We start from the raw sequence: 21,002 nt of genomic DNA, 5'->3' as shown, positions 1-21,002 counted from the left end.
CTTAATGCATACTGTAGCTGATAAGCTACAGACCTCATTTCTTCGATTTATTCCATATGGAGAAACATTTTCGATCAAATTCGTTATGTAGCTAAGTGTATACACTCCGCTGCAGTTTCTAGTAGTTCTTCATAGCGATCATAGATGGCAGGACGAGCTGAAGCAGTTCGACAGTGAGCTGTGTGGACATACTGCCAAGTGTGTGTTTTGGCGGAAAGTTGTGGTGTGTTTTTGGTGTTTGTGCACTGATTTCTGGGTTTGAAAATTACTTTTTCATTTTGAAAACGTAAGTAGATATGGTGTAAACAGTTAATTCGAGTGTCTTTGCGATAGATTTGAAATGAGGCCTGTTTTTGTGTATGTAGCTTATCAGCTACATTTTTCATTTACTGCATTTCAGGCGCTGACGTAAAAATGTCTCGAAAGAGTCAAGAAGAAATGCTTATGGAATGGTTAGAGATTCCACTAAGCAGTGATGACGATCTTGAGTGTTTCTCTGACGATTCCATTCAAGATGAGACATATGTTGCTCCAGAATCTGTTGATTGTGATAGTGACAGTAGTGACGAAGAAAGTCAAGTACCAGTAATTAGGACTGAAGATGTTTCTGGAACAAGACAATCTGATGTTATAATGAAGGAATCGACGTCACAGTTGTCTGATAATGCTCTGAAACTGCCATGCAGCAGCAAAAATGTTACCAAAAACAGCAGGAGTGTGGTTTGGAAAGATAAACAGTTGATTATTCCCGAACTGCAGTCAAAATTTCATGGCAATACTTCGTTACCAGAAGAAGTAATAAACTTAAATACTCCATACCAATTCTTCGAACATATATTTCCATCTAAATTGTTTGATCTAATTGTCGAAGAGACTCATAGATACAGTGTGCAGTGTAATCCTGATAGACCAATAGATTTATCCTGTGGTGACATAAAAAAATTTATAGGCATCTGTCTCGTAATGTCAATAGTTCATGTACCTAATACGAGGGATTACTGGGGAGAAGTTACTGGTACTCATCTGATCAAGACAACAATGACAGTGAATCAGTATGAGCAAATACGTAAGTTTCTTCACTTCAATGACAACAGTGCAATGATACCCAGGGGTGAAAAAGGTCATGATAGACTCTTCAAGATAAGACCCATAATAGAATTGATGAGATCTCGGTTTCAAACAATACCTGTTGAGGAGTGTGTTTCTGTTGATGAACAGATATGTTCAACAATGGCTAGAAGTTATTTGAAACAATACATGCCAAACAAGCCTCATAAATATGGATACAAATTATTTGTTATTAGTGGCATATCTGGTTATGCCTACGATTTTGAGATTTTCACTGGAGATGAAAATGAACCAGAAAAAAGAGTGACTGGGGAGGAAGACTTGGGAGCAAGTGCAAATGTTGTAGTTCGACTCAGTAGGATACTACCAAGAAATATGAACCACAAACTGTACTGTGACAATTATTACACAAGTCTGCCACTGCTTGTATGGTTACATAAACAAGGAATTTACTCACTTGGGACAGTCAGAAGAAACAGAGTACCAGACTGCAAGCTCCCTTCAGAAGCTGAGCTGAAGAAAATGGCACGAGGTGCATCAGTAGAGCGCGTCGCAACAGTGGATGGTGTCGACATATCAAATGTAGTGTGGAAAGATAACAAGAGTGTGATGTTGCTTTCTACACTTGCTGGACAGCAGCCTATTCATGAAGCAGGGAGGTATGACAAAAAAACAAAGTCAAGAATAACAATACCTTGTCCACAAATAATTAAGCTCTACAATAAACATATGGGAGGTGTTGACCTTCTTGACAGCATAATGGGTCGACATAAAATTCTTGTGAAAAGTAGAAAATGGTATATAAGATTGTTTTACCATCTCCTGGACATGGGAGTAGTCAATTCCTGGCTGTTGTATAGGAGAGTAGCAGAAACCAAAGGGATTAGGAGAACTATGAAACTCTCCGAATTTCGAATGGAAATTGCTCACTGTTTGTGTCGCTCAGGTCAAACTTCAGCAAAACGTGGAAGGCCAAGTAATGAACTCGAAAACCAAATACAAGCTAAGAAGACAAAGGGGCCCACAGCACATGTACCTCCACAAGATGTAAGGCTGGATCAAGTAGGTCACCTGCCTTCGTACTTGCAAGTGAGACAGAGGTGCAAAATGCCAGGATGCAAGGGATTTTCCTGGGTTCAGTGTAATAAATGTGCAGTTGCATTGTGTTTGCACAAACAAAAGAACTGTTTTCAAACTTTTCATGTAAAGTGATTATCACATGCTTGGGTACAAACCTGTTGGAACTAGATACCTTATTGTTCATATATAAAAGTGTATAAAATATACAATAAATTCTCAATATTTACAACATTAATGTCCTATTTATTATTTTAGGATTTTTCCCTTCCTATACAAAGTATTTAATCATAATCAACAATTAAATTACGAGAGATTTGGTCAAAATTGAGGGAGCAAAATAAGCACATTTATTGTGGCTCGTAAGGTGTTAACTCAAAATGTAGCTGATCAGCTACAAAGCGATTTTCAACAATAGTGCTTTGTTAATTTAATTAAAAAAATTTTTCAATATTTTTTTCGAAATGTAGGCACTATAAACTAAACATGGTAATTTTTACAGCTTGAGATAAAAAATCATGCATTTAAGGGTTAAATTGAAAAGGAAATGCGCCATATACAACGACGACACAAAGTGCTCATGCAAGCGTCTGTCAATTGAAAATGTGTCTAAGGCTTTAGGACGGCTATGCAGTGCTTCATAACAACAAATTGCCTCCAATGAGCGTGAAGTCGCAACTGTTTACATTTGATTTGTTTTAGCAGTTACGCATGGAGTCATGCGCATGCACAATTGAGTCACGTTTGAGTAGTAGATTCTCCCGCTTCTGGCGACAGGAATGTGGCTGTTGGCTATGCAAGCAGTCGCAGCAAGCAGCTTGATGCTACCGGGAAAAGGGGGCCGCCAAATTCATATTCTTGAGGAAAAAAAACTTGTTTCACAAAGCACCTAGCATCTAGCGCACGTTTGTCTATTGATTATTCATATGATTTTGAAACGCTTCCCTGTTGGTTTTGGAACATTTTTGAACACATTTAAAGTTAATTTATGAATGAATCGTAAGTTGACTTTTGAATGCATGCATAGTGTACGTGATGTATCTGTCAGGAGAATCCTCGTCGCATGTACAAATAAACTTTCCGCAGACAAAAGGGGACGTGGCTGTACGAGCTGAGGGAGTAAAGCCGAAAGGATGAATGCCAATCGCTGTCTGATTATGTGGTTGATTAGATTTGCGAATATCAGCATTGTTATAATAACTAGAGAAATCCATAGATTCAGACTGCCAGAATGGAAATAAACGACTCACAGAAATAACAGGTGAGAAAGATTATGTATTATCTTCTCGGTGTATCCAAGAAAATGAAATTTTGACAGAAAATTTTTGGCCAGATCGGTACACTGGTAAGGACCAGTAGTACAGTCCCCGGCTAGCAGCCAAGTGAGTTCTGTTCTGGAAGTTGAAAACATGTTGTTCGTACACGTAATAACGCCTAACCGGAAAATAATCGCGGGATAACTAAACCTGTGATTCTGGCGGGGTTAGTGAAGTTAATCGGCGAACAAATTTTGACAGTGGAGCAATAGCTACAGAATTGGTGATGACAAGAACGAGGAAGGAGAAGAAACGGGGACATCACACAAATTTTGGAGAATAAGACGATTCCAAATTTATATAAAAATTTCGTAATACTACTTTTCGATCTCATGTTTGAGAATCTGGTGCGTATGAATGAAATGTGAAACTATTTCCTAATATAAAGCTTTTTGCTTGTAGTAGGCCTAATAGGCATTTGTTATAGGTACTTAATGGATTATATTCTGTCGTGTTATAAAAAAGGCCATTTGAGCCAAAACAGTCTTTTTTATTTGGTGTGTTACAAAGTTACTGCCATATTTGAAAGGCCTGTTTTGTTTTATCTAGCAGGCAGTGACAAAATAGACGTAATCAGATCGAGAAATCACGCCAGTCTTGGGTATTATTTGTATTAACAGCGTTTTCAGTATTAGATAACAACATTTCGATTTTTCATGTAGCAAAACGTTTGACGAACTTTGATGAGGTAATAGATTCTTTCGCAGAAAGGAAAGCACGCCATGTAAAGCTGTAGCAAGATGAGAGAAAAAAATGCTAGGAGCTAAGGTTTGAGAAAATGCGTAATTCCTTGCTTATATCTTGCCAGTATTGGTTTTATATAGCCTATATTTAATTTTATGTCACACAAAACAGCAAGTTATTAGCTAATAGGCAACAAAGAGTTCAGATTTTCTGAAGAGGGACAGGCCTTCAAACCGGCTGACTGGGAGCAGGAGACGCACCACAGGACGTTTCAATTTCCACTCTCCTGAATATAGTATGGACGTGCGGTAGAAAAATGCTTTATCAAGAGGCGTGGAACTGCCCTTTGCATACTTAAGACCAAATAATGTCTTAAATTTCCTCGAATACAAATGTTTTATGTTTCAGACTTTTGAAAAAGATGTGCACTACAAGATGAACCTATTTTGAAAATTCAATTTTTTTTAGTATTGACCCGGTTCGCAAATCTAGATCCGGGGCTGATGCGCAGAGTTACAGTGGGTAGTCTCCACGTGACCTGTGTTTACATTTAGTGATTTTGCTGTTTCCCCTTCGTTTACTCTCTCGTGAAATGACAACAAAACGGATATCTGTGGCCGGGAGCTATCAAGTGAATTAAAACACATTCACATTATTACGGAAGGCTGAAATAAGTCATTAGTTTCAGATTTATTTTATTTCCACCTTTCTGACAGTCAAGCATTAATCGCCTTGCGGAATAATGAAGTTATTTTTGTTTGTTTGCTAAAAAAAATTTGACTTTTGTTAACCTTTTCCGCAGAGGCAGTCAATGTATTTGAAACGAAATGTTTAAATCCCCAGTACTGGCTAGTTTCAACTGTTCGTAGCATTTCAAGTGCACGTTTCCATTTTCTAGCACGTATGGCATTATGCCATAATAAAGAACCAAACATGGGATAATGAAGTACTGGTGCTCCAAGGAAATTGACATCTCGAAAACCACACTGAAAAGGTTAATATCAGGTCGAGGTCTACTTCATTGGGAATCTGGACATACGACTGTGCACTTTAAATGTACACATTTTAATATGGTTCACGAAATTCCGATGCTCTCGCAGTATTCTCTGATGTCTTGTTTCTTTTATGACATAATGACATAATGTACGATCTTCCTACGTCATGATAGCTAGTCAAGTGCGGTGTCGCCTGTTATCTGCGCTCTCTGGCAACTGCTGAAACGAACCTGTTTCTAACAGGTCGCGGGAAATATTGCGAATAGTGGTTTGAAAAGCTTTACTTTCAAAGTAAATATCCTTTTACGTAAGTTGAACTATGTGCAAGAATGTACCATGAATTTATTAAATCACAGAGCGTTTGACTCTCATTTAAAAATCAACTCTTTGATGAAGAGCCATTTAGAAGAATTTCGAACCCTGAAGATCAGACATTTATGTCATTATTAAAAATTTTACTGGCACGTTTGTGTGATATGTCTTAAAAGTGTAATGCGCACAAAGAAGATCAACAGTATATGCGAAAGTTTAGCTTCTCTTGCAGCTTGAGACCAATATTATATGTGAAACATATGCAACACAATGTATATTAATTTAAACTATTAACTTTCCTTGTTTATTGCTACTTAACAGTGATGCTGCTGTTGGCTGACTACATCACGTGTCCTATGCTCTGAATATCCGCTGTCATCGGCTGGCGAGATCACGTGACATGAGCTACACACGCCTTACGTCCACACGCAACGCTCTGTCTGCGCAAATATTTGCGCACATAACATCTGCGCAGACAGATCGTTGCGTGTGGACTGAAGTTGTGCAAACCTGGAAGTTGGAGTTCGAGGTTTGAGCGAAACCTCTCAAATCTGTGGGTTCAAACCACATCTGCGCAGACAAGTTGGAGTCTGTGGACAGGAGATCGCTGCAAATCTGGCGCGAAACAGCTGTTTGCTCAGTCAAGTGCTTGTATTTGTGCGCACAGGGCAGTAAAATGGCTGATACTCGTCAGTGTTCTCGAGAGTTTGTTAGCGAATTCATTGAAATATATAGAAAACCCATGTTTGTGGAAGATTAAAAGTAAAGAATACAGTGACTGAGACAAATTGCGGGCAGTTGACGCCTCGGTAAACAGAGAAACACTAATTAAAAAAAAAAAAAATTTAAAAAAAAATTCGTTGCGAACTGTTTGTCGAAAAGAGTTATCCAAGTTCAGAAATCTAGAAGATCTGGTGTAGGAGTAGATCAAGTATACCAGCCAACGTTATGGTATTTTGATCTGCTTGGCTTTCTTAAGGTTCGCCCTGCAAATCTCGCAGTAAATTTACGTGAAAAACTGCTTTCGCTTTAGCTGCCACTGTCTATACCATTTTGACCGCTTCCTCTGTTTCCTGCGGTTGGTCTGAATGTTTTTTGCAACACAAGTTGCGAACACAGACCACAACAGAACTTCCTCCATTTCTATATTTCAAAATAACAATTAAATTTTGATGTTTACGGGGAGCGTAGTCGCTTGCCACTGATATTTCTTTTCTACACCGACAGATGGCGGGCGAGTTGTGGATTGGGGTTTTTGTCGTGTGAACACACCACATTTGCAGCGATCTTTTGCATGTACAGATATCTGCGCCGATGTCTGCGCAGACAGATCGTTGTGTGTGGACCGGGCTTTACAAAAGCGCATCGAAATCTCGATTTTATTGATTCGGAAAGTAACATACGGTGTTTGGTGGAATTCCAATGTATGCTTTCGTAATACGAAAATACGCAGCGTACATGTTGCTGCACATCAAAGATATTTCCAAAACGTGTCTTTTTTCCCCTGAGTTTCGTCTTCTAAAGTGCCGGGAAATTGTACGCCCATGTATAAAACCATAACCATTCAAAGGATTGATAAAGGAAAATATACTGTCACCCGGGAGAAGGTGTATTTTTAACTGGGAAATCCGGGAAAAATCCGGGATTTTTTTTTCTTTGTCCACCTCGTGGACCGTTTACCAAGAGCGGAAAACGTCGATATTGTATTGATGTATGACTATTGTGATCAAAATGCCCAACGGGCGTGTGCTATGTATGCTGCTCGGTATCCTGGACGACATCATTCAAGTGTCCGGACCGTTCGCCGGATAGTTCCGTTATTTAAGGAAACAGGAAGTGTTCAGCCAAATGTGAAACGTCAACTACGACCTGCAACAAATGATAAAACACCTACTTAGGTGTTTTAGCTGCTGTCGCAGCTAATCCGCACATCAGTAGCAGACAAATTGTGCGAGAATCGGGAGTCTCAAAAATGTCGGTGTTGAGAATACTACATCAACATCGATTGCACACATACTATATTTCTAGGCACCATGAATTGCATGGCGATGACTTTGAACATCGTGTACAGTTCTGCCACTGGGCACGAGAGAAATTACGGGATGATGACAGATTTTTTGCACGCGTTATATTTAGCAACAGCGGTAAAGTAAACCAGCATAATATGCACTATGGGCAACGGAAAATCCACGATGGCTGCGACAAGTGGAACATCAGCAACCTTGGTGGGTTAATGTATGGTATAGCATTATGGGAGGAAGGATAATTGGCCCCCATTTTATCGATGGCAATCTAAATGGTGCAATGTTTGCTGATTTCCTACGTAATGTTCTACCAATGTTACTACAAGATGTTTCACTGCCTGACAGAATGGCGATGAACTTCCAACATGATGGATGTCCGGCACATAGCTCACGTGCGGTTGAAGTGGTATTAATAGCATATTTCATGACAGGTGGATTGGTCGTCAAAGCACCATACCATGGGCTGTGCGTTCACCGGATCCGACTTCCCCAGATTTCTTTCTGTGGGAAAAGTTGAAGGATATTTGCTATCGTGATCCACCGACAACCACCTGACAACATGCGTCAGCGCATTGTCAATGAACGTGCTAACATTATGGAAGGCGAACTACTTGCTGTTGAGAGGAATGACGTTACGCATGTTGCCAAATGCAATGAGGTTGATGGACATCATTTTGAGCATTTATTGCATTAATGTGGTATTTACAAGTAATCACGCTGTAACAGCATGCATTCTCAGAAATAAGTTCACAAAGGTACATGTATCACGTTGGAACAACCGAAATAAAATGTTCAAACGTACCTACGTTCTGTATTTTAATTTTAAAAACCTACCTGTTACCAACTGTTCGTCCAAGATTGTGAGCCATATGTGTCTGACTATTACACTGCTATCTACCACAAAGCGAAAAAAGTGGCCCTAGTAAAACATTCATATTTCTTTACGTACTATATGAATATGTAATAAAAAAAGGGGTTCCTATTTTTAAAAAACGCAGTTGATATCTGTTTGACCTATGGCAGCGCCATCTAGCGGGCTAACCATAGCGACATCTGGTGTCCCCCTTCAAGCTAGACAAGTTTCGTCCTTTGTAGTTTTTTCGTTTGACGCTTATTTCGTGAGATATTTGGCCCGGTCACGATCAATGGACCACCCTGTATGTAACGTCCACGGATGGCCAGGCTGTATGGGAAGGAATTTTTTGTATTTAAGGAATTTCAGCTGTGAAAAATGCATGTACTGTTGGTGGTTAGTGGGTTTAATGTGGATGGAGCCTACAGAGAGGTGGAGGTCAACGTCCTCGAAGGTGGCACGATGGATTGAGGAGGATCAAGTGAAGCAGATCGAAGATGAGGTGTTAATGTTGTTAAAGAATGAGGATGGTGCATCTTGGCCTGGGCCAAGATCTTGAAGATATCATCAATGAACCTGAAGAAAACAAGGGATTTACTGGGGCTAGGAAGACATCCTCTAGATGGTCATTCATGTTTCACTCCCCACCAAGCTGAATCCTATAATGACCCTTCACTGAGTGTGAACTACTTCAGGCTCTTGCCTTGTCCCACAACACCGCCTCAGGCCCTAATTCAATTCAGTCAGATGATCCAACATCTGAACATTCCCCAAAGGCAACATCTCTTCAGTCTTCAACTGTATTTGGCTCCAAGGCGTTTCCCTCTCACAGTGGCGAGATAGTGTAGTTATTACAATTGTTAAGCCAGGCAAGTATGCAACATCTCTTGACAGTTACTGCCCAATTAGCCTGACCAACATACTCGGTAAGCTGCTTGAAAAGATGGTTACTTGGAGATTACACAGAGTTCTCAAATTTTGGGGCCTTTTGTTGTCCTATCAGTGTGGTTTCCAGGAGGGACAATCCACAACCAACTATCTGCTTATGTAGGAAGAAGTGATCCGAAAGGCTTTTTCTAAATGTTGACACCTTTTTTAGTCTTTCTTGACTTACCCTTCAGGACTGGGGCTTTTGAAGCTCCCTACCAATTTTTAGTGGTCAGTTTTTATCCTTCCCGTTGTTCCAGTTGACACTTCACTCAGCCCCCACAGGTCTCTCTGTTGTGTGTCACTTCCTTCCTCATCACCATCAGTTGGCTAGTGATCTCTGTTGGCTCAATGGTCACTTCTGCATTGTATGTCGACGATTTTTGCAGTGGGTACAGCTCCCACTCTGTAGCCTCTGCTGATCATCAGCTCCAAATTGTCACGTGGTGGACCATTGCAGGGGCTCTTTCCAACACTTTCCAGTCTCTCCTATAAAAATGGGGTTCATGCATTTCTGCTGTTGTACCACTGTCCATCCTGACCCACAATTCTGTTTAGGTGCCTAGCACCTGGATACTGTAGCACAGTCCAATTTCTTGGGCCACCTTTTTGATAAAAGCTGAGTTGACTGTCCATATTCGTCATCTGAAGACTAGTGCATGTGGAAGCTTAATGCTCTCTGCTTCCTTGCCCACACATCTTGAGGCGTGGATCGTGCTACCCTTATCTGTATTTATCAGCCCATGATTTTGTCCTGACTGGACTATGGTTACCAGGTTTATGCCTCGGCAGCTCTTTTAACTTTAAAACTGCTAGACCCAGTCCATCATCATGGCATATGTCTGGCCACGGGGACCTTTTGAACTAGTCCCATGGACAGTCTCCTTGCTGAAGCAGGGATCTCCCATATTCACAATTGACAGTACCAGCTGTAGGTGTACTATGCAATTGCCATTCAACAATTTCCCGATCATTCCATGTATCCCATTCTCTTTGAATATGATGGGTTTTGTCGTCCTGATATCCGCCCTCATGTGAGATTATCATTTGGAACTGCATTGCTTTTCTCTGCCAACATCTCCATCTTTCAGTACCTGTTGTAACCAGAGTTTCAGGATGCTACCATCTTCTACACGAATGGCTCTAAAACAGTGGATCAAATGGGATACACTGCCAGTATAGAGTGCCATTCACGGCCGAGAGCATGAAGTGTGTTTACAGCAGAGGTGATAGCCATTAACAGAGCCATCCATTTTATTAAACAGGCCTTCCTTGACTGTATTAATGTGTACTGACCCAATGAGCAGCCTCCAGGCTACTGACTGATGCTATTCTTGCTACCCTTTAATCTCTGTTATTCATGACCTTCTCACTGATGATTGTCATGCTGCCTACTCCTTTGTAATTTTCTGTGTCCCAAGACATGTGGGTATCCTGGGGAATGAACTTGCTGACCATTTGCGTAGAGGAACACTACTTGCTAACCCAATTTGCTTTGCCAGTCCCAGGAGCAGACTTGGAGGTGCAGACAAGATCTCTGCTTGCTCAGAAATGGAACATGTGGATTATGCCCTGCAATAGATCTCCACACAATCAAGGAGATTACTGTAGCAAGGTGATCTTCCTTCTGCTCCTGCCAGGAAGAACCCACAGTCCTATGTTGTCTCTGCATAAGTCATGGCAGGTTAACCCATAATTTCATTTTGTGTAACCACCCCTACATTGTGATTGTGGAGCCTTAAAGAAGGGCTCACACCTTGGTGGAATGCCCTTTCATGCTAAGTATGGATTTCTGGACTCACGGGTAGCGAAGGCTGTGTGGCGTGGACTGGGCGGTTTTTTAGGTTAGAAGGCCTTGGGAAAGTATGGGGTGGGTTGCAATCTCAAAGGGTGCATGGCAAATACAGGACGTGCTTGGATCAAGAAACAGTCGGAATTGTAGTTGTAAACTGTTGTAGTTGTGCTGGGAAAGCCACTGAGCTTCAAGCTCTAATAGAAAGCACAGAAGCTGAAATCGTTATAGGTACAGAAAGCTGGCTAAAGCCTGAAATAAGTTATGCAGAAATTTTTATGAAGTCTCAGATGGTGTTCAGGAAAGATAGAGTAGGCAGAATTGGTTGTGGAGTGTTTGTGTCTGTCAGTAGTGGTTTATCTTGTAGTGAAGTCGAAGTAGATACTCCGTGCAAATTGGTATGGGCGGATGTTATACTTAACAGCCGAACTAAGATGATAATTGGCTCCTTCTACCGACCCCGAGACTCCGATGATACAGTTGCTGAACAGATCAGAGAAAATTTGAGTCTCGTAACAAATAAATAACCCACTCATACGGTTATAGTTGGTGGGGACTTCAACCTTCCCTCGATATGTTGGCAAAAATACTTGTTCAAAACCGGTGGTAGGCTGAAAACATCTTCCGAGATTGTCCTAAATGCTTTCTCCGAAAATTATTTCGAGCAGTTAGTCCACGAAGCCACACGAATTGTAAATGGTTGCAAAAACGCACTTAACCTCTTAGCCACAAACAATCCAGAGCTAATAGAGAGCATCATGACTGATACAGCGATTAGTGATCACAAGGTCGTTGTAGCTAGGCTCAATACCGTTTCTTCCAAATCCACCAGAAATAAACGCAAAATAATTTTATTTAAAAAAGCGGGTAAAGTGTCACTAGAAGCCTTCCTAAGAGACAATCTCAATTCCTTCCGAACTGACCATGCAAATGTAGACGAGATGTGGCTCAAATTCAAAGATATAGTAGCAACAGCAATTGAGAGATTCATACCTCATAAATTGGTAAGAGATGGAACTGATCCCCCATGGTACACAAAACAGGTCCGAACGCTGTTGCAGAGGCAACGGAAAAAGCATGTGAAGTTCAGAAGAACGCGAAATCCCGAAGATTGGCTAAAATTTACATACGCGCGAAATTTGGCACGGACTTCAATGCGAGATGCCTTTAATAGGTTCCATAACGAAATATTGTCTCGAACTTTGGTAGAAAATCCGAAGGAATTCTGGTCGTATGTAAAGTACACAAGCAGCAAGACGCAGTCAATACCTTCGCTGCGCAGTGCCGATGGTACTGTTACCGACGAATGTGCCGCTAAAGCGGAGTTATTGAACGCAGTTTTCCGAAATTCCTTCACCAGGGAAGACGAATGGAATATTCCAGAATTTGAAACACGAACAGCTGCTAGCATGTTTCTTAGAAGTAGATACCTTAGGGGTTGCGAAGCAACTCAAATCGCTTGATACAGGCAAGTCTTCAGGTCCAGATTATATACCAATTAGGTTCCTTTCAGATTACGGTGATACAATAGCTCCTTACTTAGCAATCATATACAACCGCTCGCTCACCGATAGATCTGTACCTGCAGATTGGAAAATTGCGCAGGTCTCATCAGTGTTTAAGAAGGGTAGTAGGAGTAATGCATCGAACTACAGACCTATATCATTGACGTCGGTTTGCAGTAGGGTTTTGGAGCATATGATGTATTCAAACATTATGAATCACCTCGAAGGGAGCGATCTATTGATACGTAATCAGCATGGTTTCAGAAAACATCGTTATTGTGCAACGCAGTTAACTCTTTATTCGCACGAAGTGATGGCCGCTATCGACAGGGAATCTCAAGTTGATTCCGTATTTCTAGATTTCCGGAAAGCTTTTGACACCGTTCCTCACAAGCGACTTCTAATCAAGCTGCAGGCCTATGGGGTATTGTCTCAGTTGTGTGAGTGGATTCGTGATTTCCTGTCAGGAAGGTCGCAGTTCGTAGTAATAGACGGCAAATCATCAAGTAAAAATGAAGTGATATCAGATGTTCCCTAGGGAAGCGTCCTGGGACCTCTGCTGTTCCTGATCTATATAAATGACCTGGGTGACAATCTAAGCAGTTCTCTTAGGTTGTTCGCAGATGATGCTGTAATTTACCGCCTAGTAAGGGCATTCGAAGACCAGTATCAGTTGCAAAGCTTTTTAGAAAAGATTGTTGTATGGTGTGGCAGGTGGCAGTTGACACTAAATAACGAAAAGTGTGAGGTGATCCACATGAGTTCCAAAAGAAATCCGTTGGAATTCGATTACTCGATAAATAGTACATTTCTCAAGGCTGTCAATTCAACTAGTACCTGGATGTAAAAATTACGAACAACTTCAGTTGGAAAGACCACATAGACAATATTGTGGTGAAGGCGAGCCAAAGGTTGCGTTTCATTGGCAGGACACTTAGAAGATGCAACAAGTCCGCTAAAGAGACAGCTTACTCTACACTCGCTCGTCCTCTGTTAGAATATTGCTGCGCGGTGTGGGATCCTTACCAGGTGGGATTGACGGAGGACATCGAAAGGGTGCAAAAAAGGGCAGCCCGTTTTGTATTATCACGTAATAGGGGAGAGAGTGTGGCAGATATGATACGCGAGTTGGGATGGAAGTCATTTAAAGTAAAGACGTTTTTCGTCGCGGCGAGATCTATTTACGAAATTTCAGTCACCAACTTTCTCTTCCGAATGCGAAAATATTTTGTTGAGCCCAACCTACATAGGTAGGAATGATCATCAAAATAAAATAAGAGAAATCAGAGCTCGAACAGAAAGGTTTAGGTGTTCGTTTTTCCCGTGCGCTGTTTGGGAGTGGAATGGTAGGGAGATAGTATGATTGTGGTTCGAAGAACCATCTGCCAAGCACTTAAATGTGAATTGCAGAGTAATCATGTAGATGGTGGACAAATCACAGATAGTTGACCCAGTTCTCAGTTTTCTCTGTGAAAGTGGTTTTTATTCTTGTCTATAAGATTTTAATTGACCTCTGAAGCAGAGCAGGGTGGTTGGGGATGGGATGTCTCCAGCTGTATACTGTGTCAGGGGTTCCCTGACTCTACCTATATGACCAGGCTAGTTGTCCATCCCTCTTTCACTCTATTTTAATCGGTTTTAGATTCGGTTTGCTTCCTTTGTGCTGCACCCAATTTATCCAATCTAGGTGTAAGTCTGTTTTGCTCTTGTCTGTAATGGATTAGGGGGGGTGACAGCTGTGGACTAGATGTTTCTTGTCGTATGCAAAGCCCTGGCGATGCTCAACTGCTGATCTCCCTATTTCCTTCATCTTGCTTTCATCGGTGATGGTTTAAAAGACGTCCATTGTGTTTCTTGCCTTCTAGCTTCTACTGTTGTGAATTTCCTGACTAGATCAGAACATGTTTTCAGCAGTGCACGTCTCTCCTGAATACACTACTCTTGTATCGTGGGACTGATGACTCTGCTGTTTTATCCCTTAAACCCCTTTCCAAAGTCAACCAACCAACCACAAGGCAGCATTTATTTGGCAGTTATGCCTGGACGCACTTGATTGACCTTCCCTTCAATCTTTTCAGCAGTTTCACATAGAATCAACGCATGATGGTCTGTCCCTCTGGTACAAATTTTTGTTGGACCACAGCCTTGGTGCCAAAGAAGACAATGAGCATAGCTTTGGCCTCTGACCTGATCAATCAAGATCTGTTTTGGCGAGGAGTTCAGATGTGAACTATTCAGCACTTCGGTGTTTTGCCTTGGGGACATACTCAAAAACCCAAATTTTGACACTGATTGACCAAATATTCACAGTTTTTTTAGTATGTTGCAAAAGATTTTCACAGATGTACACACAGTTTTGCCTTTGATTGTCTGTCAAAATTTTTGGGACGAATCTGGCACCAACTTTCATATCTGTAAATCCTGGGTAATCATGCTGTGCACAATTGTTATATCAATTCATAAATAGTCTCTAACCATTTGTACACTTAACTGCTTGTCTGAGCTCAACACTCATGCACATGTTGCTCATTGTCCTCATTTCTGTTCACAGACAGGTCCCTGTGCAGGGTTTGCCTTCCGTACTCAAGTCCTTGAAGGACTTGTTCCATCTTGAAACAGCAGCTTTTGGTACGCTTCTACACAGTCGATTGTCTTAGTTGTACACAGAATGCAGTGTAATACTGCTCGACAGAATGTTATATTTTTAAGCTTTGACTGAGCCTATTGGCAGGAGAATGCCGAAACAATGGTGTGAACTGCATGGAAGCTCACAGCAGAAAATGTTACGTGACTTACTTCTCAAGTGAATACACCTACATCATGTGTGCTGAAATCTACAGGCATATCAGAAAAATGTAGTACTTGCTATATTTTTATATGCCTCCAGGTGGTTACATGATCCATACCCACTGCACATACCACAGTGCAGATATTGGTTAAAAGGCCCTTTATAAATTTATGTACAAAACATACTCAAAATGAAGTGTCCTCACATCACACATTTTAATGTTCATTGGTATCATGAGTCTGTATTCCATTTCCCATTGCCTCCTGAAACACACAACAGTGTGCATTCACAAAATTTGTAGTCTATACTCTATCTAGAACCTCACATGTAAACAACAGTAACACAGAAGACACTTACTAAAGGCATGGAAGTAGAACAAAAATGAACTGTCAATTAACCAAAATGCAGTCCCAGTCTTAAATTATGATTATATTGATATAAAGTGTCTGCTGGTTCCAAGTTACTATTTTTTTCCTTTGAAAATAGAACTTCTACAGCTACATCTTTCTTTTATTTCCAGTAATATCTTTTTGCAGCTAAGTACCCATATATAAAATTGTACTTCTCAAATAATAGAAAAGATAATAAAAATGTGCTTTGAGAATGGAATTGTGACTCCAATACTAGTAACAAATATAAACTCAAAAAATTATTCTTAATATTTTCATCTTTTCAATAGATACACAAACTTCTGTATTATAAAAGAATAACCTACATTGACTCATTTTTCAAATGAGCTTTTGTTTTTACTCATCATACATAGGTACTGTGTACCCATATGTAAAATTAACTGTTATATAGCCCACAGCATTGACCTGTTTTGTATGATTCTAACACAGTGGTTCCCAATGTTTCTGATACCATTACCCCTGAGCACAGTCAGATATTAATTAATAACGTCCCCTGCCGCCGCAGACCGCTGCTGCCGCCGCCGCCGCCGCCGCCGCTGCCGCCACCACCACCACCACCACCAGCAGCATTAGCACCCAACTAAACTTTAGAATGAAAAAGAATTTCCTTTGAACACTTTCGTTTCTAAAATGGCAAAAGATAAAATTCTTAGTTTTTATAGGCTTTTTATTAAACCAAAAACTAATGAGTCAGTAAGACAACTGATACTACTTATTTCTAACGACATTTTTAAAGAATTATGAAGCAATTCTCAGTGCATCACAAGAGCTCCTTATCAGAAAATAAAGCAAAATATATACACTTAGGGTAGACACTTGTTACCAAACATGCTTCCTCTGTGCCATTCCTGCCCCTAGCAACACTTGTCTCATCAACACATTCCAATGCGCCATTGCTTTGAAACGGCATACTGCGGCACATAAATTACAAAAGAAATAAAATTCGTCTTTTTGGATTTCACCGCGTTGGATAAATAACAGGACAGCAACTTGAGTTAACCAGTTTGAACTAGAAAACAGCCAAAGTTGCAAAATTCCGTCACTTTTGTTTAATTGATGACCAGTTTCACGTATCAGAACCCCTCAAACCACACAATCAAAGAAAAAGGTGTACTCTGTGATAGCACACAAGCCATGTCAATACTGTAAATGTTTTGTTCAAGCCATTAGTCAAGTTTTCAAAGAACATTCGCTGGGAGAACAATTTTTTGCATATGCTCGCTGCCAACCGTTGCGAATAAACAATATTGTGTGCAGTACTAATAACATTGTGGTATTCAAGGCTGAGTGCATATTTTTCTGCGTGTATTGACTTGCAAAAATTTTAATTAATATCGATATGATTGTTTTCAAATTTCAATGAAACTGCAGTCGACAATCAGGAATTTGCAGCTGCAGCATTGAAATCTGTTTGTTCCCATGTTCCAGGGTTTTTCTTAAAAAAAAATATGCAGATTCTCACATTCTCATATGTTTACTAGTTTTTACTTCTCTGTAGTAAGGATGAACTATGCTTCTTTTGTTTGAGGATCGATTTCTCAGTTATCTGTTTGCATCCCATTTGTCCAGATCTTGGTAAAAACAGCAGAACATGCAGTACATAAATGAACCTTACTTCCAGTGTTATATATGCATCAAAAATATTAATAATAAGAGACTATGTTAAAAGAAAGTAGTTTTGTATTGAAAGACTTCGTTACTGATGGGAAATAGTATTTAAAACTCAAAACTTGTACTGAAACATATTATAAACTTTGTTCCAAAACAACATGTGAATGAACATTAAAAAGATTAAGACAATTAACTTCTGTACTATTTTTAACTCCAGTTAAATACCTTTTGTATATGTTTATAAATATTTTGTTACTTAGGAATACTTAAAAATAAACTTCAAGTTTCCTTGGTGATATTCATATAGAAAAATTATCTTGGGGATGCAGCAAAGACATATTATTTACTAACAATAGCACTGCAAAGGCAAAGATTTTTCTTTGCATCAAAAAAGATTTCCTTCTAAGTTTCGTTATTGTTGTTCTGTAAGAAATTTCAACCATTTAACATAAATATTTAATTTGGTGAGAAAAATTGTCAAGTGTCAAAAATAGATTGCAGGCTTGTATATTTTTTAAACTGCTGGATACATCATTGATATATAATTTTTTCACAGTATTTAAAACATATGTATCACACCACACCATTCTGCCCAAGCGCATCAACAGTATACAAACATTAAAAATTGAAATAATAGTCTCAGTTGCAGATATCTTATTGATGACACGTTTCACACTTCTGGTGAATCTTCAGCTCATTCTTGAGCTGGGGAGACCAGTTTCTGTGGTCAAGAACGATATGAAGAAGTGCGAAACATGTCATCAATAAAATATCTGCAACATACTGTTATTTTCATTTTCATCTTTCATATTTGTCTGTAAATAATTATTTGTGACAAAATTTTTTGTTAAAATAATTCTTCTCTACACTTATCTCACGTTTGGCCCACCCTATTTTAGGAATAGTTCCATTTTCAACACAGCATTGAAAAATGGTTAAATACGACAAAAACCGAGAACTGATAATAGAAAAAACTTGCCAGATAATAACACCGAAAAGTGCAACAAATAACCCCGATTATGGTCATAAAATAACACCGATTTTTTCCTGTCCCTAACTATCAGTTATGTAGCTGGCATCTTTGAAATAAATAGCACTCAAAAAATTTGAGCCTACTAATGTTTCTTAATACTCAATGAATGTACAATTTACCATCATGTCAATGAACAGAGTGATTAATGATTTAATTAAGGATGTTGTAAAAGCCAACCACAAGATAAACTTACCAACCTCTGGGCATAACAGATACTGTAGTTACAATGTGTGTACATCAGAAGTGTGCTTGGTTGGCCGAGGCAGTTACGACGATCACTCATGTTATAGTGTGAGATCTGTGTTCGAGTCCCAGTCCAGCACAAATTTTAGCTGTTGCCTTTGATTCATTTCAAAGTTCGAATGTGGCTAGTGTCATTTCAAAACCTTTAAAAAGTGAATACTGCTGTTGTGAACAGATCGAGGAATGTCAGACTCACAAATTCCAGTTTATTGTTCTCATCTCGGGACTTCATAATATGCGACTCTTTGACTAACTGCAAGGAAATGACACATTGTTTTTTGTGCATGCCTCTTTGGCTTATTCAGTTACATGGAGCTATGTCATGCATGCCAAAGCAAAACTAATATAACTGAAGTGTCTAGTGGTGGATTTAAAAATTTTGCTGTAACACGATCACTTCACAATTGCAGTTTTGGGTGGGAGCGCTGTGAGCTGTTTCCGTACTGTGCTATTCGTTGTTCTGAAGGACGCATCAGCGGTCCAGTCGCGCTCAATCAAAATTTAATATGGTTCCCGAACTGTACTTGGTGTACGGCAGCGGATAAAACAAACTTGAAACTGCTCCGTGTTACCCCATTCTTCTGTCGAAAGGCAACAGAAACGAGCACAAGAAAATAACTTTTCTTTTATGGCCTAAAAAAAATCAGCAGAGCGTATAGAAGGCAACGAATTTTTGTTATACATTCACTTTTAATATGTTCTTTTACACGAAACCGTTGAAAATGAAACTAAAAACGTTGTGTTACGACCTAAAAAATTGAAGCGAATGTGTCATACATGAGAAATTAATACATACCTTTAAGGAGATGCGTTCAAAGCTAAAATTAAACTGTCGTTTTACGATCAAATAACTTGAATGTGTAGCAGATAAAAAACACTTTCGGTATTAATACGTGAATCTATAGGGAAGTGTAAGAAATAAAAATGAAATAGAGATTTCGGTGCACGAACTACACTACTGGCCATTAAAATTGCTACACCACGATGATGACGTGCTACAGACGCGAAATTTAACCGACAGGAAGCAGATGCTGTGATATGTAAACGATTAGCTTTTCAGAGCATTCACACAAGGTTGGCGCCGGTGACGACACCTACAACGTGCTGACATGAGGAAAGTTTCGAACTGATGTCTCATACGCAAACAGAAGTTGACCGGCGTAGCCTGGTGAAGCGTTGTTGTGATGCCTCGTGTAAGGAGGAGAAATGCTTACCATCACTTTTCCGACGTTGATAAAGGTCGGATTGTAGCCTATCGCGATTGCGGTTTATCGTAACGTGACATTGCTGCTCGCGTTGGTCGAGATCCAATGACCGTTAGCAGAATATGGAATCGGTGGGTGCAGGAGGGTAATACGGAACGCCGTTCTCGATCCCAACCACCTCGTATCACTAGCAGTCGAGATGACAGGCATCTTATCCGTATGGCTGTAACGTATCGTGGAGCCACGTCTCGATCCTTGAGTCAACAGATGGGGACGTTTGCAAGACAACAACCATCTGCACGAACAGTTCGACGACGTTTGCAGCAGTATGGACTATCAGCTCAGAGGCCATGGCTGCGGTTACCCCTGACGCTGCATCACAGACAGGAGCGCCTGCGATGGTGTACTCAACGACGAAGCTGGGTGCACGAATGGCAAAACGTAATTTTTTCGGATGAATCCAGGTTCTGTTTACAGCATCATGATGGTCGCATCCGCGTTTGGCGACAGCGCGGTGAACGCACATTGGTAGCGTGTATTCGTCATCGCCATACTGGCGTATCATCCGGCGTGATGGTATGGGGTGCCATTGGTTACACGTCTCGGTCACCTCTTGTTCGCATTGACGGCACTTTGAACAATGGGCGTTACATTTCAGATGTGTTACGACCCGTGGCTCTACCTTTCATTCAATCCCTGCGAAACACTACATTTCAGCAGGATAATGCACGACCGCTTGTTGCAGGTCCTGTACGGGCCTTTCTGGATACAGAAAATGTTCGACTGCTGCCCTGGCCAGCACATTCTCCATATCTCTCACCAATTGAAAACGTCTGGTCAATGGTGGCCGAACAACACAATATGTCAGTCACTACTCTTGATGAACTGTGGTATCGTGTTGAAGCTGCATGGGCAGCTGTACCTGTACACACCATCCAAGCTCTTTTCGACTCAATGCCCAGGCGTATCAAGGCCGTTATTACGGCTAAAGGTAGTTGTTCTGGGTACTGATTTCTCAGGATCTATGCACCCAAATTGCGTGAAAATGTAATCACATGTCAGTTCTAGTATAATATATTTGTCCAATGAACATCCGTTTATCATCTGCATTTCTTCTTGGTGCAGCAATTTTAATGGCCAATAGTGTAATAACTAAATA

At 40.3% G+C, this 21,002-nt stretch overlaps 1 protein-coding gene across 1 annotated transcript; it reads left to right on the top strand.

Annotated features, from left to right (window-relative positions):
- Positions 1-414: 414 nt before the first annotated feature.
- Positions 415-15,167, top strand: LOC126440013 (piggyBac transposable element-derived protein 2-like). The gene is made up of 2 exons (XM_050090599.1): positions 415-2,130; positions 15,105-15,167. Exons 1-2 carry the CDS (start codon positions 415-417, stop codon positions 15,165-15,167), a joined length of 1,779 nt encoding a protein of 592 aa, XP_049946556.1.
- The last annotated feature ends 5,835 nt before the right edge of the window (positions 15,168-21,002 follow it).

This window comes from Schistocerca serialis, chromosome 1 (genome assembly GCF_023864345.2).
Source record: "Schistocerca serialis cubense isolate TAMUIC-IGC-003099 chromosome 1, iqSchSeri2.2, whole genome shotgun sequence".
Taxonomy (NCBI): Eukaryota; Metazoa; Arthropoda; class Insecta; order Orthoptera; family Acrididae; genus Schistocerca; species Schistocerca serialis.
This window is presented reverse-complemented; position numbering and strand designations above follow the sequence as displayed.

Excerpts from the sequence above, each read along its gene's own strand:
- LOC126440013 (XM_050090599.1), top strand. The coding sequence starts at position 415 with ATGTCTCGAAAGAGTCAAGAAGAAATGCTTATGGAATGGTTAGAGATT. Across the intron at positions 2,131-15,104 it reads AAGATGTAAGGCTGGATCAA|ACAGGTCCCTGTGCAGGGTT; the intron begins GTAGGTCACCTG and ends TTCTGTTCACAG.